The sequence below is a fragment of the Patella vulgata genome, chromosome 1 (assembly GCF_932274485.2).
Source record: "Patella vulgata chromosome 1, xgPatVulg1.2, whole genome shotgun sequence".
Classification (NCBI taxonomy): domain Eukaryota; kingdom Metazoa; phylum Mollusca; class Gastropoda; family Patellidae; genus Patella; species Patella vulgata.
The window spans coordinates 54,873,391-54,901,239 of record NC_065879.2 but is presented as its reverse complement, the minus strand read 5'-3'; the positions used below and the strand labels follow the sequence as shown (position 1 = coordinate 54,901,239).

General features: G+C 35.4%; 1 protein-coding gene across 4 annotated transcripts in view; it reads right to left on the bottom strand.

Moving 5' to 3' along the window:
• Positions 1–27,849, bottom strand: part of LOC126830719 (serine/arginine repetitive matrix protein 2-like) — a 324,241-nt gene that overhangs the window by 15,399 nt on the left and 280,993 nt on the right. For all 4 annotated transcript variants that reach the window (XM_056103535.1, XM_056103533.1, XM_056103536.1 and 1 more), the window contains one exon: positions 17,587–17,681. In XM_056103535.1, the coding sequence (XP_055959510.1) occupies positions 17,587–17,681 (95 nt within the window). The remainder of the gene's footprint in view (positions 1–17,586; positions 17,682–27,849) is intronic.

The following is a 27,849-nucleotide window of genomic DNA, read 5'->3' as shown; positions in this document are numbered from 1 at the left end:
GGATAAAGCAATTTCAACAACAATCTGTGTACCGCAAGTAGTCGAAATAATGTCCGATATTTAAAAAAAACCGCAAAAAATGGGTGTTTTGGGGAAAAACTCGATTTCTCCGTCCAATATCAATGGGTTAAACGAATTAAGCTTAAGGAATGGACTGTCGTATGATGCCCAATTTATACGGATACTATGACCAAGCAGCAAAATATGACAAGCTGAAAATCAAGTATTTTCTAATTTGGAGCGCTTTTGGACGCCTTTATCTCAAAAACTTAACCTACAATTTTTTTTTAACTTTCTCTATCGAGAGTCAATTCGATAGTCTTGTGCATGAAACCATCCAATAAGATTTTGAAATGTCTGGAATAGGATAAAAAAGGTACTGAAAATCAAAAAAAGCCGAAAATTCGTGAAATTTTGGAAAATGCTATATTATTTTATTATATAATCAGATTTTTACGAAAAGGTTACACATTCAGATAGCTGACCTAATTACCATTCTAACGATGTATAATAGGTATTGAGTTATTGAAATTTAATTGTCGATATTTTGACATTTTTGAATTTTTGAACATAGGATTTTTCAGGGCCTTTTTATCTGATCAGATAATGTAATACATCAATAAAGAGCGCGGTGGCTATCTAATTGCCCAAATTGGTTATTAAAACTATCCCGACAATAATCACCATATCGGCCGTATTCAAAAAATGAAGAAAAAGGTTAAAAAAAAATTAGCGCTCTTGCGAAAAACTTAATTTCTCCATCAGATCTTAGCGGACCAAAAGAACTAAAGTGTCCGTGGATAGCCCCATTAATGGACTATCATATGACATCTGAATGATACGATTTAGATGGCTAGAAAATAAATTATGGTACGCATTTTGAGAGGCCTTTTTCTCAAACACAACAACTAAGTTTTTTCTTAAACTTTTTTTTAATCGGAGTCCTATGGGTGGACTATGGTGCGAGTCCAAAAATAAAAGCATTGAAATAACATAAGTTGTCCAAAAAGAGCCTTAATCTTGGAAAAAAGTTGAAAAATCCTTAAATTACTGAAACTGATCTTCTTGTACAGAAGGTAAGGTAACCAAACAACTTGTTAAAGCTATCCCGACAATGATCCAAAAACCGGAAGTAGTCGAAAAAATTTCCGATATTTTGAGAAACCAGCGGCTGCCAGGCAAGATACGCCCACATTTTCGAGAGATGGATAGAGAACAAGCTAAGAAGGAAGTGATTTTTACTACAATCAAGGGCCATAATTCAGGAAATTACAATTCGATATGCGCAAATATCGAAAGGAATCGAGATCTTTGTGTTATGAACCTACATTTTAAGTTTCAACAAAATCGGATAAAAATTGTGACTTCTATAGGGTCCACAACTTTGATATACCCTATTTTTACGCTATTTGAGAACGAAGGGCGGCTATTTTATCTGTCAGTTTTGGGCCGATTTTCACGAAATTCTAACTCAGCCGTCCTTAGGGTGTAACATTGATATAATAATACGTTTTTTTTAAATCGGATAAAAATTATGACCTCTATAGGGTCCACAAGCTAATAACGCGTATTTTCGTACAATCAGGGGCCATAATTCAGGAAGTTACGGTCCGATATCTTTGGGTTATAAACTTACATTTCAAGGTTCAACAAAATCGGATAAAAATTGTGACCTCTATAGGGTCCACAACCTTGATATACCATATTTTTACGCTATTTGAGAACGAAGGGCGGCCATTTTGTCTGGCAGTTTTGGGTCAATTTTCACGAAATTCGAACTCAGCCGTCCTGAGGGTGTAACAGTGATATAATAATACGTTTTTTTAAATCGGATAAAAATTATGACCTCTTTAGGGTCCACAAGCTAAAAACGCGATTTTACGTACAATCAGGGGCCATAATTCAGGAAGTTACGGTTCGATATGCGCGAATATCGAAAGGAACTGAGATTTTTGGGTTATAAACTTACATTTCAAGTTTCATCAAAATCGGATAAAAATTGTGACCTCTATAGGGTCCACAACCTTGATATACCATATTTTTACGCTATTTGAGAACAAACGACAGCCATTTTGTCTGTCAATTTTGGGCCAATTTTCATGAAATTCGAACTCAGCCATCCTAAGGGTGTACCGATGATATAATAATACGTTTTTTAAATCCGATAATAATTATGACCTATATAGGGTACACTAGCTAAAAATGCGATTTTTCGTACAATCAGAGGCCATATTTCAGGATGTTACGGTTCGATATGCGCGAATATCGAAAGGAACTGAGATTTTTGGGTTATAAACTTACATTTCAAGTTTCAACAAAATCGGATAAAAATTGTGACCTCTATAGGGTCCACAACCTTGATATACCATATTCTTACGCTATTTGAGAACAAACGACAGCCATTTTGTCTGTCAATTTTGGGCCAATTTTCATGAAATTCGAACTCAGCCATCCTAATGGTGTACCGATGATATAATAATACTTTTTTTTAAATCCGATAATAATTATGACCTATATAGGGTACACTAGCTAAAAATGCGATTTTTCGTACAATCAGAGGCCATATTTCAAGAAGTTATTGTCCGATAGGCGTGAATATCGAAAGGAACCGAGATCTTTGGGTTATCAACTTACATTTCAAGTTTCAACAAAATCGGATAAAAATTGTGACATCTATAGGGTCCACAACCTTGATATACCATTGAGAATGAACGGCGGCCATTTTGTCTGTCAATTTTGGGTCGATTTTCACGAAATTCGAACTCAGTCATCCTTAGGGTGTAACAGTGATATAATAATACAGATTTTTAAATCAGATAACCAGCGGCTGCCAGGCAGAATACGCCCACATTTTCGAGAGATGGATAGAGAACAAGCTAAAAAGAAAGTGATTTTTCCTACAATCAACAGCCATAATTCAGGAAATTACAATTCGATATGCAAATATCGAAAGGAACTGAAATCTTTGGGTTATAAACTTACATTTCAAGTTTGAACAAAATCGGATAAAAATTGTGACCTCTATAGGGTCCACAACCTTGATATACCATATTTTTAAGCTATTTGAGAAAGAGGGGCGGCCATTTTGTCTATCAGTTTTGGGCCGATTTTCACGAAATTCGAACTCAGTCGTCCTTATGGTGTAACGGTGATATAATAATACGTTTTTTTTAAATCGGATAAAACTTATGACCTCTATAGGGGTCCACAAGCTAAAAACGCGATTTTTCGTACAATCAGGGGCCATAATTCAGGAAGTTACGGTCCGATATCCGAGAATATCGAAAGAAACCGAGACCTTTGGGTTATAAACTTACATTTCAAGTTTCAACAAAATCGGATAAAAATTGTGACCTATATAGGGTCCACAACCTTGAAAAACCCAATTTTTACGCTATTTGAGAACGAAGGGCAGCCATTTTGTCTGTCAATTTTGGGCCGATTTTCACGAAATTCAAACTCAGTTGTCCTTAGGGTGTAACGGTGATATAATAAAACGTTTTTTTAAATCGGATAAAAATTTTGACCTCTTTAGGGTCCACAAGCTAAAAACGCGATTTTTTGTACAATCAGGGGCCATAATTCAGGAAGTTATGGTCCGATATGCAATAATATCGAAAGGAACCGAGATCTTTGGGTTATAAACTTACATTTCAAGTTTCAACAAAATCGGATAAAAATTGTGACCTCTATAGGGTCCACAACCTTGATATACCATATTTTTACGCTATTTGAGAACGAACGGCGGCCATTTTGTCTGTCAATTTTAGGCCGATTTTCACAAAATTCGAACTCAGTCGTCCTTATGGTGTAACGGTGATATAATAATACGTTTTTTTAAATCAGATAAAAATTATGACCTCTATAGGGTCCACAAGCTAAAAACGTGATTTTTCGTACAATCAGGGGCCATAATTCAGGAAGTTACCTACCGATATGCGCGAATATCGACAGGAATCGAGATCTTTGGGTTATAAACTTACATTTCAAGTTTCAACAAAATCGGATAAAAATTGTGACCTCTATAGTGTCCACAAGCCAAAAACGTGATATTTCGTTTAACAGGGGCCATAATATCCATGAAGTTTCGATTCGATACATGCCAATATCGAAAGCAGCTGAGATCTTTTGGAGATACACCTATATTTCAAGTTTCGTTAAAATCGGATAAAAATTGTGACCTGTAGAGTGTCCACAAACAAATTGTGGACGGACGGACGTCCGGACAGGGGCGACGGCATAATACGTCCACATGAAAATGTGGGCGTATAAAAAGTAAAAAGATAGGTTGCCAGGCAACAAAACATACGCCCACAGCAGCTAAATCGTCCGGGCGGTCGTCAAGGGTTGTCGCATATTTATTCCTTTGTAGGTAATTGGGGGCCTTTACAAGACAGTTCCATACAGATCAGATTATAAATTTTGTCGTTTGAGGGTTTACAAGGTTCTACAAACTGAAACAAGGGTCTCAACTCTGGAAGTAATCTACAGAAATTGTTGAAATTTGACAGGCTTTTTCGTTTTACTAATTTAAATAATGCATATAAATTTCATACAGATCAGATGATCACTTTTGTCATTAAAATGTTCACAATTGCCATAACTCTAGAAATTGTTGACGGAAATTGCTAAAATTCAATAGACCTGTTTCACAAATTTAAATGATGCATATAAATTTCATACATATCGGATGATAACTATCATTAATCGAGCATTAACAAGGTTTAACAAAATGAAACAAGGGCAATAACTCTAGAAGTAATTATTGTAAATTGCTGAAATTCAATAGGCTTTTTCGTTTCACTAATTTAAATCATGCAGTAGTAGTAGGAAGTAGTCAAAAAAATATTCGATAATTAAAAAAAAAAAGACAGTAAAAAAATCGGTGCTCTTGCAACAATCGGAATTTCACCGTCGGGTGTGACCAGATCAAAACATCTAAAGTATCGTTTGGTAGCTCGATAAATGGGCTATTGTATGACACACTTCCTATCTGATGCCTGAAAGCCGGTTCAGTGCTGCTTGCAGGTCTAGTTCTTATTATTATTTTTCCATTTGAGCACATCTCGGAAACTACTTGTTGGATCGATTCGATGTCTTCGATTTTACTAGGAAAGTGGGTTTGACTTAAATTTTAAAGCTATTTCTAACGTTCCGCGACAATGCGAAATGTCCGAAATCACTGAAGTTGTTGTTTTTCGAAATTTTGCCGTAATGTTATCAATAATTGTCGGATTGTAATATTTGATACATTTTGACATAGCCGGAGACAAGGCACATAGATGTTTTATTTTCGACAAATCTTCGGAGATTTGAAAATTTAAATCTTTACTAAAAACTTTTTTATTAATGAATATTTTTATGTGGTATTTTACCTAGGGTTAAAGAGTCATCTGATTTGACCAAAAATATCCACCTTTTTTTGTCACTGTACCTTTCCTTGGCCCCCATTGGCTAATTCGGTTTTTAAGTCCTGGATTAATTATTTATTGTTCGATTTGTATAAAACAAAGTTCATATGTTCCGTGGTTCAAAATGTCATTTATTTTATTACCGGTACATTTTCCTTTCGGCAACGGAAGTGACGTAAATTTAGCAAAAACTGTAATTTTGACAGTTCGGTACCATTTTTTGAAAGCAAATATTATTTTTTTCAAATCTGGTATGACTGAAAGGGTGTGCCCGGTTAAGGCGTAGAAATCATCGCGCTCAGTTTTTTAAATTTTTATTTCTTTTTCGGATCATTTCGATTTAAAGGTGAAAAAAGGTGAAAAAATGAGCTATTCACAACCCATTCAGGCTTTTCATATTTTAATATTTTTTTTCGCAACTTTCATAAACTAGTAGCAATAATCCATACGAAGAGAATGTATGTGAAAATTAGTTTGTAATATGAGCGAGCAGTTGCCGAGAAATGGGCAATTTTGCATTAGTCACTTTTTACGCTAGTTTGCCTGTAAAAGAGTCAATTATTGTTTGATTTTGATAAAAGTGACACCATTTAATGCGTAATGTCAATTTTAACTAAGTCAAACCAATTTAATATTTTCAATGTCACCGGAAATGACGTAATTTGGGCAAAAATTGTATTTATAGCCTTCAAAACCAGTAATTTATTCAAATAAGTGGTATTTGTTATTTGTTTAAAATTTTGATATTTGATTCCAATCAAGTAATAGAATTAACCCATACGATCATATTGATATCACAAAATGGTTTCTAACTTGTTCAGTTGCGGAGAAATAGACGATTTTCAACAGGTAACTTTTCAAGGTTTTTGGTCCATAAAAGTGTCAATTATTATTCGATTTTCGTAAAAAATTTCAGTGTGTGATAACTAATGCCATTTACGATTTCATACAAGTAATTTTATACTTTTACTGTTACCGGAAGTAACGTCATTTTGGCAAAAACTGTATTTTTAACCTTCAAAACAGATATTTTATTCAAATGAGTCTGATTTGTATTGTTTTTAAAATTATATTTGATTCCAATCAACAAATAGATTGAACCCACACGATCATACAGATACCAAAAAATGATTTCTAACTTGTATGGTTGCAGAGAAATAGACGATTTTCTACAAGTCACTTTTCAAGGTTTTTGGTCTATAAAAGTGGCAATTATTATTTGATTTACATAAAATTTTCACCATGTGATGCAGTGATGGGATTTTGCCCGTATATTCCGGACTTGTCTGAATCTTTTTTCCAAACGCCCAAAATTGTCCGACCGGGAATATGCCCAATCGGACATCAAGACACGGTGAATAATATTCAAATTCCGAAATTAATATAGTTTACTGAGTGTATAACTACCACTCAACCAGATTATCGTCGATAATACGCTGGATTGATTAGGTAATTAAGTGATCAACGTATTTATCGTGTTATACGGTCTATAAACCTACCTTGATTAACTACTTAATCTGCCTTGATTGACTGACTTAATCCTTTGTCGGACAATTCATCAATCTAATCTTAAACGGAAGCCATTGTTTCCCCTTTGTCGGACTATTCATCAATCCATTATAATTTTAATCTTCGTTTGTTAACCTCGTGGTTTCTGCATTGACGGACATTTTAATCGCATTGATGTGAGCCGACAACATGTGTAAACTAGTCTTAGAAGTCACATATTGTAAGAGTATATAACGCCCAGATCAATAGACAGTCATTATAATTCATCTGCTATATCACTTCGGTGGAAGCGAGCGTTAAATAAAGCTATTTCACACACACATATATCCGAAAAATGTTAGACATTTCTAACATTTTCATTATCACCGGAAGTACTGTACACTTACATGTAACAAATGTATAAAATGAATTGATATTGCTGGATTTGGTTGATTCTGCGTCCATTTTATTTGATGTGTGCAATGCTTATGTGGAAACCTGTTTAATGGTTTCATTGGTACCGGAAGTGACATATGTTTAAGGGTGACGTGGCACCGGTGAAACCCGTCATTACTGCATCGCAGTTCTAGTTATTATTATTTTTTTTTTTTTATTAAAAACTGAAAATCAATGGTGACGACTTGAAATGACCAAGTGGCAAGTAAAAAATATTTCTACTTGTCACCCGAGACAAGTAAAATTTTACTAACATTTCAAACCCTGGTTTTGGGCCGATTTTCACGAAATTTGAACTCGACCATCCTTATGGTGTAACGGTTATATACTAAAACGTTGTTTTTTTTAAATCAGATAAAAATTATGACCTCTATAGGGTCCACAAGCTAACCAGCGGCTGCCAGGCAGGATACGCCCACATTTTGCAAGAGAAGGATAGAGAACAAGCTAAAAACAAACAGGATTTTTTGTACAATCAGGGGCAATAATCCAGAAAGTTCTGGTTTGAAATGCGCAAATATCAAAAGGGACTGAGATCTTTGGGATCTTTGGGATATAAAGATATATTTTAAGTTTCATCACAATCGGATAAAAATTGTGACCTCTAAAGGGTCGACAACCTTCGTATTGCATAGTTTTACGCAATTTGCGTACAAAGAGCTGCCATTTTGTTGGGCAGTTTCATTTCGATTTTCCCGAAATTCGAATTCAACCTTCATTATAGTGAAATCGTGAAATATCTAAACGGTTTTTAAAACCAGAAAAAAAAATTGTGACCTCTAGAGAATCCGCTAAAAATGCCATTTTTTGAACAGTCAGGGGCCGTAATCCAGGAAGTTAAGTTCGGGTATCAGCGATTATCAAAAGGATCCAAGATCTTAGTGTGTAATGTATATTCACACATTTTTTTTAAATCAGATAAAAATTGTGACCTCTAGAGGGACCTCAAGCTAAAAACGTTATTTTTCGTACAATCAGGGGCCATAATTCAGGAAGTTACTATCCGATATGCACAAATATCGAAAGGAACCAAGATATTTCATCAAAATCAAAAGAAAGTTGTGACCTCTAAGAGGGTCCACAACATGGGTTCCACGTCGGCCGTATATGCCGGTCGAGACCTACGGCTATGGAAAATGACCGTTCCTAGATCTGACCTAACGGTCATTTTGCACGCCGGAAAGAGGGTCTTTTTTTAAAAAAACAATTTCAAACATGGCTACGATCGACAATCACTGTGTAACTATACAAGAATGCACGTCGTCTAGAAGCCAATCTCGTGATTGGTGTTATAGAGTTGTATATATAGTCGTCAACCGATTATACTGAGTGTTGTGTTGATAATTAATGATGAGTGTCTGGTAGTAGAACAATAAATGTTAATTGATAAGTGGGAATCTAATCAACGGCCCATTGTTAATCATTCACGTATTGTCCACGTGTCATAAGAATCTTCAACAACAAAACCGTTTACCGCTATTACGGTCAGGCACAATGTAAACGAGGTTATTATGATCTTCGAAAAAGAGCAATTGATATGAAGTATTGCTCTTCGAATCCAACCAACTGTCATATAAAATAAAAAAAGCATAGAAATTACGTAAGTCCTCAACAACGTACGTGTTGGGAGAAAAATGCATTTAAAAATGTTTATAGCGGTATTACGGCTAATAAATAAAATAAAATCTAGAGATTAGTTAACTTGCTTACCGAACAATTAAGAAAAATACGTATTCCAGTTCTATTGTGCAGCAATATTGATAATTCCACGTGTAGAAGAAATGTCGTGTATACACGGTTACTTTTATACACGACCATATTCTAGGGGGCGCTAGTGTCGCTAGCCCTGAAGTTAGTTATCCGTTAGTCATTTAGTTATACATTATTAGGATTTACGTCACAATTCTGCGGCCCGTAATTCCATAAGAGATGGTCTAAAACCAAAAAAAATGTGAGATATATGCCATGGATAATTATATATTTTCAAAGTTATTGTATTACAACTCAAAATTATCCAGGTAAGTGTGTTTTCTATAGAGCACGTGTTAATTACGTGTGAGCTACTGAAATGGTTTTTCTACGGCCAATTCAACTATTTCGTTATTTAAGTAGCCAAAACGGAATATTTAATTATTAAATAATTATCATGAGCCTTACTAATATTTCATTTTTAAGTCAAATATATTTTTTTTGTGCACCCCATGGTGACAAAGCCGTATAGACACGTGAATTCACAATTCCCTACCATGAATAAAAAACATGAAATATGAATTTACTTTGAAAAGTTTTCGTGCGTTATATCAAAAATGACCGGCAGTGAAAATTTTGAAGTGGAAGCCCTGGTCCACAACATTGATATATACCATATTTTACCGCTATTTGACTACGAGCTCAGCCATTTTGTCTGTCAGTTTTGATTATTAGCATATGATAACAAGCGGTTGCCATGCAAGATACCAGGGGCGGATTGGGCCGTCGGTAGGACAAAAAAATAATTTTATCCAATTCGTCTAAAACCCCTTTTTCTGCTGAACATTATATGGGGAGGGGGTGGGAGGGTATTGGACCGGCAATGGAGCGATGATGATCATCCGAAAATTTCATTGGATTCACCCGACACTGTCGCCCGCAAATTTACTAATTATTAAGTCACCTGCACCCTGTTTGTGGGGATACGCCAGAAACGTCTGCTGATCATTCGTAACTTAAAAAAAAAATTCAATTTTAAGGCCTCAGCAAAATTTGATGATAGCTGGTCTGCTGGCTGAATATGAGTGCGAGACGATTTCCTGAGGCTGGTGTTAAACATTCCTTGACATTTTGATTAACTTGTTATTTTCAGAGAACTAATGCTATGTTCATTAATCAATATGTAATGTGTCAAATGTTCAAGTTCGGAGTCAAGGTAAAATAATTTACCTGGAACAACAAATCCAAAATTCAAAATGCAGCTTTCATGAATTTCACTTTCGTCACCAATGTGTCTCGTGGCCTTCCATCACAGGAGGGATCAACTAGCGCTCCCAGCAACAAAAATGGGACATTTTTCAATGAAAATATTCCTACTTATTCAATATTCCTAACTGGTTAATCAAATGGTCATAATTTTCTCAACTAGTCTTATTTTTTAACCAGTTTAATTCTCTTGACTCTTGACTATACAATGATAATTCGTTAATTAATAACATGACGATATGATAATTTCGCAGGTTGATGGTTGTAAATTACTTGCAGGTCAGGGTTTTGGCCTAAATTAATCGATTTATGAGATATATTATTTGACAGAGATTATAATCAGATATGCCACCAAATCGCATATTTGGGGTTCAGTAAAAGGGGCCACTCCAACACGGGAGCCAGGGCGGGTTCCCGGCCCCAATCCGCCCCTGCAAGATACGCCCACATTTTGCAAGAGATGGACAGAGAACAAGCTCAAAAAAAGAAGTGATTTTTTGTTCAATCAAGGGCCATAATTCAGGAAGTTACAATCCGATATGCATGAATATTGAAAGTAACCAAGATCTTTGGGTTATAAACATGTATTTCAAGTTTCATTAAAATCGGATCAAAATTGTGTCCTCTCTCTAGAGGGTTCAAAACCTTGATATACCATATATTTACAATATTTGCGTACGAGGGGCAGCCATTTTGTCTGGCAGTTTTGGTCCGATTTGTACGAAATTCAGACTCAAAAGGGTGTAACAGTGATATATTGAAACGTTTTTTTAAATCGGATAAAATTTGTGACATCTAGAGGGATCACATCCTAAAAACACGACTTTACGTATAATCAAGGGCCATAATTCAGGAAGTTACGATCCAATATGCACAAATATCGAATGGAACTTTGGGTTATAAATATGTATTTCAAGTTTCACCAAAATCGGATCAAAATTGTGGCCTCTAGAGGATCCACAACCTTGATATAAAATATATTTACACTATTTGTGTGCAAGAGACGGCCATTTTGTCCGGCAGTTTTGGTCCGATTTCCACCAAATTCGAACTCGATCATCATAATGGTGTAACGGTAATATATTCAAACGTTTTTTTTAAATCGGATAAGAATTATGACCGCTATAGGGTCCACAAGCTAAAAACGTGATTTTTCGTACAATCAGGGGCCATAATTCAGGAAGTTATGATTCAATATGCACGAATATCGAAAGGACCAGAGATCTTTGGGTTATAAACTTTAATTTCAAGTTTCAACAAAATTGGATAAAAATTGTGACTTCTATAGGGTCCACAACCTTGATATACCATATTTTTACGCTATTTGAGAACGAAGGGCTGCCATTTTGTCTGTCAGTTTCGGGCCGATTTTCACGAAATTCGAACTCAGTAATCCTTAGGGAGCAACGGTGATATAATAATACGATTTTTTAAATTGGATAAAAATTATGACCTCTATAGGGTCCACAAGCTAAAAATGCGATTTTTCGTACAATCAGGGGCCATAATTCAGGAAGTTATGGTCCCATATGCGCAAATATGGAAAGGAACCGAGATCTTTGGGTTATAAACTTACATTTCAAGTTTCAACAAAATCGGAAAAAAATTGTGACCTCTATAGGGGTCCACAACCTTGATATACCATATTTTTACGCTATTTGAGAACGAAGGGCGGCCATTTTCTCTGTCACATTTGGGCTGATTTTCAAGAAATTTGAACTCAGCCTTCTTTAGGGTGTAATGGTGATATAATAATACGTTTTTTTAAATCGGATAAAAATTATGACCTTTAAAGGGTCCACAAGCTAAAAACGTGATTTTTCGTACAATCAGGGGCCATAATTCAATAAGTTACAGTCCGATATGTGCGAATATCGAAAGGAACCGAGGTCTTTGGGTTATAAACTTACATTTCAAGTTTCAACAAAATCGGATAAAAATTGTGACCTCTATAGAGTCCACAAGCTAAAAACTCGATTTTTCGTACAAACAGGGGCCATAACTAGTGCTGATATCAAGTAAAATTTTACGCATCGATGCATCGGACGCAAACATCGATTCTCATATCGATGCATCGGGGAATTTTTTGCCGCCATTTTGTTAATCAAAAATTACAGAAATAACATTAGTATTTCTGATAGAAATATGAATTTCCCTAACATTATCATTAGGCCTACTATAGAAATATTGATTTATTTGAATAAATTTATTTCCACAATATTCTTCTGTTATTTATTATGACATTAATATCGTCCGATTCACTTCAATTGACACTCGTTAGCCATTGTTCAAATTTGTTGTGAAGGCGTGAGGTGATTACAAGAGACAGCGTTTGCATTATTTATACGGATCGTATCAAAGTCTGTCTATAGGGGTTTATGAAGTATATTCTCTATTGCCCGTGGCAGAAAATAAGACTGAATCGTTTTAAATCTAGCGTTAAGAACTGGCCGCGAAATATTATCCTTCTGACAGTTCGTTTGGTCATTTAAATGAACCTTGAAATTGATCTTGGGGTTAAAGGGCATGATAGCCAGGGGACGTAACCAGCAAACGCAGTCTTTGTAGTCACTGGAAAATGGAGACAAACATAACGGAAGCTTAGGGTAAAGAGGTCAAGCCTAATAATTCGTGCGGGATTCATTGAATTGTTCCGTTATTGTTTTATTTTGAATTATATAAAACATGCAGAAAAACGTATTTAAAAGGTGTTTTTTTTATTCTAGTGGACGAACTTGTCAACTCCTCGGAGTCCTCGGACACATAAAGCTAATTATTAGTATTTTTTGCCGATGCATCGATAATACAAAAAAGTACCGAGAATCGAATCGGCGTCAGTTTCATTCCGATACATGCCAATATCGAAAGCAGCCAAGATCTTTTGGAGATAAACCTATATTTCAAGTTTTGTCAAAATCGGATATAATTGTGACCTGTAGAGTGTCCACAAATTGTGGATGGATGGACAGGGGCGACGGCAATATACGTCCACATGAAAATGTGGGCGTATAAAAATTGTGACCTCTAGAGGGTCCATCTCGTATTGCATACTTTTACACAATTTGCCTGCAAAGAGCAGCCATTTTGTCGGGCAGTTTCATTTCGATTTTCCCGAAATTCGAATTCAACCTTCATTATGGGGAATGGTGAAATATATTTAAATGGTTTTTAAAATCGGAAAAAAATTTGTGACCTCTAGAGAATCCGCAAGCTAAAAATGCGATTTTTCGAACAATCCGGAGCCATAATCCAGAAAGTTACGTTCGGATATACGCGATTATCAAAAGGAACAAAGATCTTAGTGTGTAATGGTGATATATTCTATAGTGCTCCTACGGCTAGTCAGATAGCCGTAAACGGTTAGAACTGGACGGTTAAACGGTTCGAATTCAACGGTATGGTTATACCAACGTGTCATGTCCGACATTACATAGAGTTGCATCTGATTATATTCCTCTTTATAATAAAACTTGCCCGTTGTCATTTTGTATTTGATGTTTGAAAATCTTAGAATGTAACAGTCGTCCTACGATGTCGACTGCTAAACTATTAATAGCCCTCGTCGAAGTCATACGGCAAAATAAACGGTTCTGACTTTAGCTGTTGTTAATCCAATCTAAATACTTCTCGGCATTTCTAACTATATTCTACCTTGTTTAATATTTACTTAAAAACGTAACCACCATTCAAAATATAATCATAAAGGTTAGAAAATGACATTATAGTAGATTCGTTACGACATTCGACACATTTCATATCTTGTAATTTCTCGCGAGAATTCTACTTTGGATTTTAGTTAAATTAACTAATCATAAAAATTCTACTTGCAAACAAGGAATTATTTCTTTATTGTCCAATCAATAGACGCCTTCCAATTTACTTTATTCTATTCTCAGTAACATTGTGTAATCGTAATATTATCCATATGTCACGTACGTAGGGAAAAAGAATATTGTTTTGTATATTATATTATATTGAATTAAAAAATGTTTCAAATGAACCAAGTTAACCAGGTAAACGAATAACAACCGGCATTAGATAGTATAAATTTTCATTAAAGAATTGTACATTTCTATGAAAAAATTCCTGAAATTTTTGTGCATGTAATTCCTTTTAGGCTAGTATAGCGTGCGCACACGAGTAATGACTCGCACCTCCTTACAAGCTCTGTTTTATGTTTAAAATTGATACCTTACGGTTAAACGGTTACTAAACGGTTAATAGCTACGGTTATTTGAATAACAAAAAGTCCTACACATAGGAGCACTAATATTCACATGTTTTGTTTAAATTGGATAAAAATTGTGACCTCTACATGGACGGCAAGCTAAAACGTGATTTTTTGTACATTCAAGGGCAATAAATCAGGAAGTTACAATCCGATACGCGCGAATGTCGAAAAGAATCATCTTTGGGTTATAAACATGTATTTCAGCTCTCTTCAAAATCAGGTCCACAAGCTTGATATACCAGATGCTATACACTTTTTGCGTACGAGGGGCGGCCATTTTGTCCGACAGTTTTGACCCGATTTTCACAAAATTCAAACTCAACCAAAATTACGGTGTAACAGTGATATATTTGAATGTTTTTTTAAATCGGATAATAATTGTGACATCTAGAGGGACCTCATGCTAAAAACGCAATTTTTCGTACAATCAGGGGCCATAATTCAGGAAGTTATCCGATATGCGCAAATATCAAAAGGAATCAAGATCTATGGGTTATAAACATACATTTTCAGTTTCATCAAAATCAGAAGAAAATTGTGACCTCTAGAGGATCCACAACATTGATATACCATATTTTTACGCTATTTGAGTACCCAGGGTGGCCATTTTGTCAGCCATCCTTATGGTGTAACGGTGATATAATAATACGTTTTTTTAAATCGGATAAAAATTATGATCTCTATAGGATCCACAAGCTAAAAACGCGATTTTTCGTACAATCAGGGTCCATATTTCAGGAAGTTATGGTCCGATATGCGCGAACATCGAAAGGAACCGAGATCTTAGGGTGATAAACCTATGTTTCAGGTTTCGTTGAAATTGGATAAAAATTGTGACCTCTAGAGTGTTCACAAGCAATTGTGGACGGACGGACAGACTGGGGCTATGACAATATACGTCCATATAAAATTGTGGGCGTATAAAAACACGATTTTTCGTACAATTAGGGGCCATAATTCAGGAAGTTACGATCCGATATGTGCGAATATCGAACGGACGGACAGGGGCGACAACAATATACGTCCTCATAAAAATGTGGGCGTATAAAAATTGTGACCTCTAGAGGGTCCACAACCTTGATTTACCATATTTTTATGCTATTTGAGAACGAGGGGCGGCCATTTTGTCTGTCAGTTTTGGGCTGTTTTCACGAAATTCAAACTCAACCATCCTTAGGGTGTAACGGTGATATACTAAAACGTTTTTTTAAATCGGATAAAAATTATGACCTCTATAGGGTCCACAAGCTAAAAAGGTATTTTTTGTACAATCAGGGGCCATAATTCAGGAAGTTATGGTCCGATATGCACGAATATCGAAAGGAACCGAGATCTTAGGGTGATAAACCTATATTTCAAGTTTTGTTGAAATCGGATAAAAATTGTGACCTCTAGAGTGTTCACAAACAATTGTGGACGGACAGATGGACGGATAGGGGCGAGGACAATACAAGTCCACATGACAATGCGATTTTTCGTACAATTAGGGGCCATAATTCAGGAAGTTATGACCCGATATGTGCGAATATCGAAAGGAACCGAGATCTTTGGGTTATAAACATGCATTTCAAGTTTCATCAATATCAAATTAAAATTGTGACCTCTACAGGGTCCACAACCTTGATATACCATATTTTTACACTGTTCGCGTACAAACGGCAGCCATTTTGTCCGGCAATTTTGGTCCGATTTTCATGAAATTCGAACTAAACTTTCGTTACGGTGTAACGGTGATATGATCAAAAGGTTTTTTAAATCGGATAATAATTGTGACCTCCAGAGGGACCACAAGCTAAAAAACGTGATTTTTTGTACAATCAGGGGCCATGATTCAGGAAGTTACAATCCGATATGTGCGAATATTGAAAGGAACCGAGATCTTTGGGTTATAAACTTACATTTCAAGTTTCATTAAAATAGGGTTAAAATTGTGACCTAAAGGGTCCACAAGCTAAAAACGTGATTTTTCGTAAAATCAGGGGCCATAATCCATGAAGTTTCAATCCGATACATGCCAATATCAAAAGCAACTGAGATCTTTTGGAGATAAACCTATATTTCCAGTTTTGTCAAAATCGGATAAGAATTGTGTCCACAAACAAATTGTGGACGTCCGGACGGACAGGGGCGACCACAATATACGTCCATAGTGAGAAGACAAAATCTTGCTTACCTCGCTAGAGTCAGTATGTGCAACACAACATGCTGTTAAAAATCCGTCCTCTTCTGCTAAATATTGAGGTCTAGATGTGGGGTGGCCTACGGATTTACATGGCTTAGACATATAAGACGAAACGAAATTTAGGTAAGCTGGGGTGGGGAAGAATTAGAATTTGAAAAGCTGAGAAACTTCAGTCAATTATTGCTTTGCCTAGTCCAATTACAATCAAATTTTTTCAAAAATTCCAATTTCTTTTCGTCTTATATGGCAAATTTGTGTGCTGCCCTGTATTTGGATTTCAATGGCGTTAGCCAGGCCGTATTTTTAACAGCATGTTGTGAACATACTGCTGATCGGTCTGAGGCGAAGGCAAGAAGCCGGAATTAGATCAAATGGACCGAACATTTTGATCCGAGTAAGTGAAGATCCGACTTACGCGCAGAAATTTAATAAGAAAAAAATGCGGGATCAAAGGGTCCAAACAATTTTATCCGAGTTGAGCAAAGATCCGACTTAAACAAATCCGACTTGTGCGAGGTTTACTGTAATCTAAAATTTACAGTTGACTGGTCACTGTCAAATTTAATTGGCACCTGCCTTGTATTTACATCAACATAAATCATACAGGTGATTTGTGCTAGTGTTACTACCAAGTGTTATGGGCTACATGGCGACTACTCATTTCAACCCTTCAATCATGAATACAAACTTTTAAAACAGAGTTTATGGACTTTTCTGAACTGTAACTTTCTGAATCTATTCACCTCCAGTACAAAACTAGGGACAGTACGAAAGCAGTCAGTTGAACAGATTGGGTTTTTTCGACAAGTTAAAGACGAGCAACTTTATTACTTTACAAAACTATAAATTGTCAAATAACTGACCTTTCTTCAATCAGATCAATGAAGTGATCAAACAGATCGTTTGGTGGCTTCTTGGTACTGGATTTGGGACTTGCTTTAATTATAGGTGGAGGTTCCTGAAACGATCAAAGAATATATTGTACACAATGTATCAGGAATGGGACCTGGGGCATTACAACAACACAAATCACTATTCTCACTTTACGGTATTTAAACTGTAACAAGCCAACAGTGAGGCTGATGTCCCCCGCCGAAATCTCAAAATAAATAGATGACACATATTAATTAATCACACATTTATTTTTTTCGAAAGTATCGAGCAATCATTCTGATTATCAACTATACACTAAGTTTCATCACTCTCTATCAGATAGAATCAAAGTTATCTTATCCCAAAGCAACGACAAAGGAAACTGCTTATCACTGCTTAGAATTAAGCTCGATAGGTTAATCATTGAACTCAGTCAAGACGAACATCTACATCAAGTTTCAACATTCTACCTCAATTAGAAGAAGAGTTGTTATGTTCCAAAGTCTTGACTAATCAAAATGCTTATCGTTCCTTAGCCTAATAAGAAAATTCTCATCATCGAACTTAGCCAAGGTATTGATGTAATGAAACTATACACCAAGTTTCATCACTCTCACTTAATTAGAACTAAAGTTATCGTGTCCCAAAGCATCAACAGATCAAACTGCTTATCTCTGCTTACCCTAAGCAGAAAATGCTCATCTTCGCATTCCATCAAGGCATTGATGTCATAAACATCTACACCAAGTTTGAACATTCTAGCTCAATTAGAATGAGAGTTATTGTAAGTCTCGGCCAATCAAATTGCTTATCGCTCTGCTTACCCTGAGCAGAAAATGCTCATTATTGAACTTAGTCAAGGTATTGATGTAATGAAACGATGCATCAAGTTTCATCACTCTCACTTAATTAGAACTGAAGTTATCGTGTTCCAAAGCATCAACCGCCTTTTGATTGCAGGAAATGTTGTACGTTTAAGAAATAATAGGCGAAAGACCGAAGACATTTATCGTTCAAGTTCGTTGCAACAACCTTTGTGGGAGATTTTATTTTTTTAAATTACACGTCTCTTTGTACTAATTTAAAAAACATGATCTCCACACATTCGGCATGTGCCAGTATTTAATAATTCTTTTTTAAAAATGGAATTCTTTTTAACCTAATCACCTAAAAAATAAACATTACACGCGTAGGAATACACGCGAAGTTTGTTGCCGAGTGCCATTTTGGCCAATCAAAATAAAGAAAACGTTTAGCCCCGATCCTTCAATCATGGCGTATTATAGTCAACAAGGACACATTTTTCTGGCATTCTGACCAGAAAAATGAAGTGCCTTATTCATCAGAATGCAACACAGCCCTGCAAGTTACTGGTTTTTAATGGCAACACCTGGAGGCATTGTGTGGAATATTCAAAACAGTGACAGACTTTGGATGGAGAAGAAAAAAACATTGCAATCACGTATTGAGATGTGTTTGAAGGTATGTTAGTATGTTATTATTAGTTATTTTATTATTATTATTTTCTTAGTCTTAGTATTTAAATTTTTTCTAGGCTGTGAGTGTTCACGTTGGTTGTTGTTAAGAAATTAATAATGTACTTGTTCACAATACATGGTATCACGCAAACCAGTGGTGGGCAAACTTTCAAGTTTTAAAACAAAACTGAAGCCTAAACTGGTGAAGGGCAAAACATTTTTATGAAACATAACTAACAAATTACATTAGTCATTAATTATAATGAAAAAGGTTATGAAATATCATTTTCAATCAAGTAATATTAGAAATATGGAGTACAGCACATAATATTTAAAATTACATTCTTATTAGAATCATTTTAGTCAGGTTCCATGGAACTTTGTCAAATTTATATTCCGTCGGTGATTGGTCTAAAACAAAACCTGCCGTTTTGTGGGAGCATAGTTTGGAATAGCCTTTACAGAAAAATCAATGGCAATTAGTCTAAGCCGTAAAAAGATCTGCAAAGATTATTGATCCTACAGGCGGAAATGCTATTTAAATAAGCAATTTTAGATTTTGATTTCATATAGAGATTGCATTGCTCAAAAAAAAAATTCACACATGTGACATACAATTATGTTTTTTCTATCATATTTCCTATTTTCTTTAGGAACAAAGGAAGAAGCTTCAAAGGTGAATCAAAAAGATGTTCCTGTAAAGTTGCTGCTCTTTCCTGTACAGATCTATGTGGATGTAAAGACTGTCAAAATTCCACACCCACAGAGATGGCTATGGATGATAATGATGATGATGATTATAATTTTGTTTTATCTTATAGTAAAACTAATGTTTTAAATCTGTATCATTAGTCGAGTTTAAATTTTGAACAGTTTTACAATTCAAGTAATCTTTGTTAATATTGAACCTATCATTGAACTCGCTATAACATATATTAACCATAACAAATTCATTATGCATATTTTGTACACTTTAGTCTATGAATGATTTAGTATAATTATAAAATCAAAATCAACATGTTTTATTAAATTTTAAAATGACTTTGTAAAGATGTTTTTACATACCTATTGTATGCTGATTCAAGCCTATAAATTCATATCTTATCAACAGAGCTTGTACATACTGTTTATTTCCATATTCATTTTCATTAAAATCAGAACTTTTGTCAATTAAAGTCATTACAGTAATATTTAAAAGAGCTAAATCACTAACACTTGAGACCTAGAAATTGACAAAAGTGGGTCGCAACGCATATAATACTGTAGTATGAATGTATATAAACTGATTTACATTCAATGGTTTCCGTTTTTACTCCAATTTCAAATCATCTATGTTCGGCGAAATAAGCCAGCAGTCTCAAGCGAGTGCAAATTTCTAGCGTCTGGTTATTCCAGTCTATATACGCCGTTTGATTTGGTGCAATGTGTCTAGCCTCATCCCTCGAGTCTCTTGATACAACTGGGGCTGAAGCGCATTATGGTACAAGATTCGTGTACAAATGGTAAAATGTTTATTTTGTCTTAAATATTGGATATCAAAAGCCCATCTTTTTCCGGTAAGATCACAACATGAATGTTGATTTAATTTGACAAATAAATCGTGTTTTCAAAGTTGAAGATTTTGGATGATATTGAGTTAGAGACTTGGCTACTTTAATGTTTAAATTTTGAACTACATGTATTAAAAATCTTAACTATTTCTTTATATATCAGACATGTGCAGCATACATATTTATTTTAGTCTATTATGGTACATTTTTTCTCAGTTGTTTGATGTTAATTATCAATGAATTAGTGTATATGTAGTGTGTACATGTGTGTGTGAGTGTATGTAATATATATATGTGTTTATTTATGTATTTGATTTATTATTGTAATTTCATTATGTTTTGATTGTAATATTTATATGTTTGTATTTTTTTTTTTTTTTGGAGAGTGGGGTTGCCTGCTCTATAATCCAATTATCTTTAATAAATAATGTTAAAAAAAATAATTTATTTTTAAAACTCCCATAGACCGCTCCTTTGAGCAAGACCAAGTAGTCTATATATATTTTTTAAAATAGGGGAATGGACAAACAAGGGACATTTTAGCCAGTTGTTAGAACACAACCTGTATTTTACCTATGCATTAATTTCAAAAAGTCATAATTTAGCAAACACAAATAACTGTCCACAAAACATCAGTTAATTGTTATTACATTGTCACACCTTATTAGGGGTGCTTTTGTGGGTATATTGATATTAAAAGGTATTTCCAACCTTATATGGAGGGTTCGTGGATTAAGCAGTGTATGGGGGGGGGGGGGTGCTGGGCCTTGCATTTGATTTATGCATAGTTATATTATTTGGATGCTACAGTGTCGACTTTATTAGAGATGAGGAAGGGTGGGCTTAGGGGATCTATTCTAACCAGTTAATATTAGGGTGAACTCGACAATGCAAAGTATGTATGTCTATACACGCAAAGACTACAGTAAGAAGAGAGCCTCTAATAAAATATAGCTTCACACACCTTGATTGATTTTGATATTTGGCAATTATCTATATTTATATTCGATTATATATAGGCCTATATCATTGCTATCAAACAACATTTCCAACCCTTCTCAAATTATCTTAATACTCGGAGCTGTGGTGGGACGTTAAACACGATGCATGCAAATATTAATTCCACAGTGTCGTGTAGGCCTACTTTCTTAAGAATAATAAATTGATTCATCACATTTACACAGGCTACAAACAGCTTAAAATTTGTTAAGAGAGGACAAGCCCGTCAGGTATTACCGACAGCGGCTTCACGGGTGTAAGAGAGGTAAAGCTTGTCTGGCATCGGGGAAAACTTTCCGTCTGATGGGGTGGAGGGTCCGAAAACACGGCACATGTGACATAATCGCCAAGTGGTAAGCAGCTGTCAGTTGGACACTCTACCCAATGAGTCATCGCTGACCTAAATCTTTCACATTTATGCACTTATTACATTTTAGCTGACACCGGTAAATACCAGTATTAATAGTGCGCACTTTCTTTTCATTAGAAATATGATTTACAACGAGTTTGGCTAAAAAAAAAATCGACCTAAATATATTATCGCAAAACAACGACATTGATCTATTAAATTCTCCTTAAGGTCACGTGTATTTACTGTTATTCGCTATTTACTAGATTTTCATTGGCTGAAAGCTCGCCGTCTCACTACTTTTATTATTGCGAGGACAAAAAATGCTGTCGTTTAGATTATTTGTTTAAAACGTTTCTGGCACATAAATTGGAGTGTGGCAGTTTTGTTTACAATACATTAGGGTTATTTCTCGAGAAATAAATATTAAAACTTTCCACAGCGATGAGTTGCAACGACTTTTGAAAACTAAGCTAGTTAGAACTTCCCAGTCCTCCGCCTATAATAACTGATTCCTAAGTCAATCTGGAAGACAATAAGCCGTTGGGCTGACAGTAAGTAATACCCTGACATCTTTGCCCAGTGCCTGCCCCATTCAGTATTTTCCTAGTAAGATTGGATGTCTCTACTTTCCATATATAACAAATTTGCCTTGCGTTTATAGGAAATTACATACCCTATAAATACTTTCTTGAGAATGTATCTTTAATATCTTTAAAGTTTAAGTTAATATCTTAAAAAATTAAGTTCAAGCTGAAATTTAAAAATGTTAGTAGTGTAAAGTCTCAAGTAATCTTAAACGGTTTTATTTCAAGATATTAGTTTGGCTTTTCAAGATGCCAACTTTTCAAGATGTCTACCGGTACTTGACTTTTCAGTACAAATTAGTTTTATCTAACTCTTTACCTTCAATCAAAGGGTGATCCTCACATTTAAAATGTTTCTTACAATTCAAGTAATTAGTGACTTGGAAATTCATGGTCATATCTTGAAGATTCACGTTAGTGTCTTTAAAAGTTAGTAACAGCTTGTAAATAATTAAATGAGGATCCATTTTGGGATTATCGTTTGCTGTAATACATACATTACAACAAACGAGCAGTCAAGAGTTTGTACACACCGAATTGGTATGCACTTATAACGTCCTCGGATTTGAGTGTGTGTACTCTGTTGTTAGTGTTCACCATACATAAAGTCCCCATTTGTCGGTATTAAAACATAATGTGCGTCCTCGGTTGGTCACATTAATAAATAACTGTTCTATTGCGGGATTGCACCGCACATCTATTATAAATGGTTATATTGTCTTTTTTCCGCAATGTGTTGTCAAAGGGGGGACAAAAACATAGTTATTTACAGGTTAAAGACCACAATGAGTGTCAAGTCCACAAGCCCTCGATTGTTCACATACAATCTGTAAGACCTCAGACAGATTGGTTTTGAAAATTAAAAGTATTAAGTGGCTGAATCAATAAAAAATGTTCTTTCAGTAGGCTGCTCCTGTGGTCAGAGGGGGCCTATTGAACCCACTCAATTGTAACATCCTCGGGTGTGAGTGTGTATGTACTCGGTGTTTGGTGTTCACCATACACAAAGTTTCCATTTGTCGGTATTAAAACATAATATGCGTCCTCAGTTGATCACATTAATAAATAAAAGACTGTTATACCGCAATAATGTGCCATACATCAATGTTAAACAGTTATATTGTATTTTGTCCCATTTGTGGTCAAAGAGGGGACAAAAACGCTAAACTATTTACTTTTTAAAAGACAAGAGTGTCATCCTTCCAGAGGGAGGGAGATGATAATATTATTGCTCAAAATTTCAGCTATTATTTCTTTGATTTAATCAATAAGATTCGTCATGGCCTTCGCTCTATTAACACACAGTGATGTGATGACAGTAAGTCCAAAGTTCCATCAATTCAATTTGATTCCCTTAATCCAGTTTCATCTGAGGAGATAAGGAAGATAATCTGTCAATCCAAACCAACATCATGCTCTTTGGGCATCATACCGACACATTTCCTGCTAAAAATTCTGGATGCAATTTTGCCCATTATTACTAACACCCAGTTATCCCATTATAACTTGATACATTCTAAAATGGTATCATCACACTGTATGACTTCAGTTATCATCAACTATTATGTGATGTTCATCAAGGATCCATTTTGAGCCCGATAATCTTCAAAATGAATAGAAACATGTTAGGTAAACTTATTCATGGTCACGATCTGCTGTATCATTTATATGCTGATGATTCTCAGCTCCTTGACAGCTCAAGCCACTTCCAATCGATCAAATTGTCGTCATCAAGAATCTGGAAGGGTGTCTCGATAATGTCACCAGCAGCTGCCAGGCAGGATACGCCCACATTTTTGAGAGATGGATAGAGAACAAACTAAAAAGAAAGTGATTTTTCCTACAATCAAGGGCCATAATTCAGGAAGTTACGGTCCGATATGCGCGAATATCGAAAGGAACCGAGATCTTTGGGTTATAAACTTACATTTCAAGTTTCGACAAAATCAGATAAAAATTGTGACCTCTATAGGGTCAACAACCTTGATATACCATATTTTACGCTATTTGAGAACGAACGGCGGCCATTTTGTCTGTCAATTTTGGGTCGATTTTCACGAAATTCGAACTCAACTGTCCTTAGGGTGTAACAGTGATATATAATAAGTTTTTTTTAAATCGGATAAAAATTATGACCTCTATAGGGTCCACAAGCTAAAAACGCGATTTACCGAACAATCAGGGGCCATAATTCAGGACGTTACGGTCCGATATGTGCGTATATCGACAGGAACCAACATCTTTGGGTCATAAACTTACATTTCAAGTTTCAACATAATCGGATAAAAATTGTGACCTCTATAAGGTCCACAATCTTGAAATACCATATTTTTTACGCTATTTGAGAACGAAGGGTGGCCATTTTATCTGTCAGTTTTGGGCCGATTTTTACAAAATTCAAACTCAGCTGTCGTTAGGGTGTAATGGTGATATAATAATATGATTTTTTAAATCGGATAAAAATTATGACCTCTATAGGGTCCACAAGCTAAAAACGCGATTTACCGAACAATCAGGGGCCATAATTCAGGACGTTACGGTCCGATATTTGCGTATATCGACAGGAACCAACATCTTTGGGTCATAAACTTACATTTCAAGTTTCAACAAAATCGGATAAAAATTGTGACCTCTATAAGGTCCACAATCTTGAAATACCATATTTTTTACGCTATTTGAGAACGAAGGGCGGCCATTTTATCTGTCAGTTTTGGACCGATTTTCACAAAATTCAAACTCAGCTGCCATAATTCAGGAAGTTACGGTCCGATGTGCGCGAATATCGGAAGGAACCGAGATCTTTGGGTTATAAACTTACATTTCAAGTTTCAAAAAATCGGATAAAAATTGTGACCTCTATAGGGTCCACAACTTTGATATACCATATTTTTAAGCTATTTGAGAACGAACAGCGGCCATTTTGTCTGTCAGTTTTGGGCCGATTTTCACAAAAATAAAACTCAGCCGTCCTTAGGGTTTAACAGTGATATAATAATAAGGTTTTTTAAATCGAATAAAAATTATGACCTCTATATAGGGTCCACAAGCTAAAAACGCGATTTTTCGTACAATCAGGGGCCATAATTCATGAAGTTACAGTCCGATATGTACGAATATCGAAACAAACCAAGATCTTTGGGTTGTAAACTTACATTTCAAGTTTCAACAAAATCTGATAAAGATAGGTTGCCAGGCAACTAAGCATACGCCCACAGCAGCTAAATCGTCCGAGCGGTCGACAAGAGTTGTCGTATATTTGTTCTTTTGTAGGTAATTAGGGGGCATTTAATAGACAATTAAGGGTTTGAGGGTTCACAAGGTTCAAAAAACTAAAACAAGGGCTGTAACTCAGGAAGTAATCTACAGAAATTGTTGAAATTCAACAGACTTTTTCGTTTTACTAATTCAAATAATACATATCAATTTCATACAGATTGGATGATAACTTTTGTCGTTCGAACGTTCACAAGGTTCAACAAAGTAAAACAAGGGCCATAACTCTGGAAGTAATTGACAGAAATTGCTGACATTCAATAGACTTCTTCATTTCACTAATGTAAATGATGCATATGAATTTCATACAGATTGGGTGATAACTTTTGTCGTTCAAGCGTTCACAAGATTCAACAATGTGAAACAAGGGCCATAACTCTAGATGTAATTAACGGAAATTTGCTGAAACTCAATAGGCTTGTTCGTTTTACTAATTTAAATGATACCTATAAATTTCATACAGATCGGATAATAACTTTTGTCGTAAGAGCATTCACAAGGTACAACAAAGTGAAACAAGGGCCATAACTCACGGCGTAATTAACGAAAATTGCTCAAATTCAATAGGCTTCTTCGTTTCACTAATTTACATGATGCATATAAATTTTAAACAGATCGGATGATAACTGTTGTCATTAAAGTGTTCACAAGATTCAACAAAGTGAAACAAGGGCCATAACTCTAGATGTAATTAACTGAAATTGCTGAAATTCAATAGGCTTCTTTGTTTTACTAATTCAAATGATGCATATAAATTTCATACAGATCGGTTGATAACTTTTGTGCAACAAAGTGAAACAAGGGCCATAACTCCAGACGAAATTAACGGAAGTTATTGAAATTAAATAGGCTTCTTCATCTATTTATATTATATTCTCACTAATGCAAACAACATATATCAATTTCAAAACAATCAGATGATAAATGTAGTCTGTATACCATTTCTTTACGCTATTTGAGAACGAAGGGCGGCCATTTTGTCTGTCAGTATTGGGCCGATTTTCACGAAATTCGAACTCAGTCGTCCTTAGGGTGTAACGGTGATATAATAATACAGTTTTTTAAATCGGATAAAAATTATGACCTCTATAGGGTCCACAAGCTAAAAACGCGGTTTTTCGTACAATCCGGGGCCATAATTCAGGAAGTTACCTTATGTTATGCACAAATATCGAAAGGAACCGAGATCTATGGGTTATAAGCATACATTTCAAGCTTAAACCAAATCGGATAAAAATTGTGACCTCTACATTGTTCACAAGCTAAAAACGTGATTTTTCGTACAATCAGGGGCCATAATCCATTAAGTTACAGTCCGATACATGCCAATAACGAAAGGAACCGAGATCTTAGGGTGATTAACCTATATTTCAAGTTTCATTGAAATCGGATTAAAATTGTGACCTGTAGACAGTTCACAAACAGGGGCCATCATCCATGAAGTTTCGATCTGATACATGCCAATATCGAAAGCAGCCAAGATCTTTTGGACATAAACCTATATTTCAAGTTTCGTCAAAATCGGATAAGAATTGTGACCTGTAGAGTGTGGACGGACGGACGGACGGACAGGGGCAACGACAATACACATCCACATGAAAATGTGGGCGTATAAAAATGCTTAAACTCAACGATGAAAAAGCAGAGTTTCTTCTCGTGGGTCCTGCTAACAGACTTAAGAAATATGACATTCGATGGATCAACATTGGAAACACCGAAATTCCTGTGTCTAGAACTGTAAAACATATTGGAAATCTTGTCGATTCTCGTCTATGTTTTGAAAACCATGTGAACAACTTCTATAAAATATGTCATTACCATCTCCGAAGGATAGGGTTCATTCGTCATCCATTAACAGAATCAACTACTGTAATTCGTTACTAACTGGTATTACGAACGAACAGATTTCAAAACTCCAAAGATAAGAAAACCGCACTGCTTACATTGTCACACCCCAGTCTTGAACAAATTACATTGGCTCCGTGTTCGAGAAAGGGTCAACTTTAAAATCTTCTCG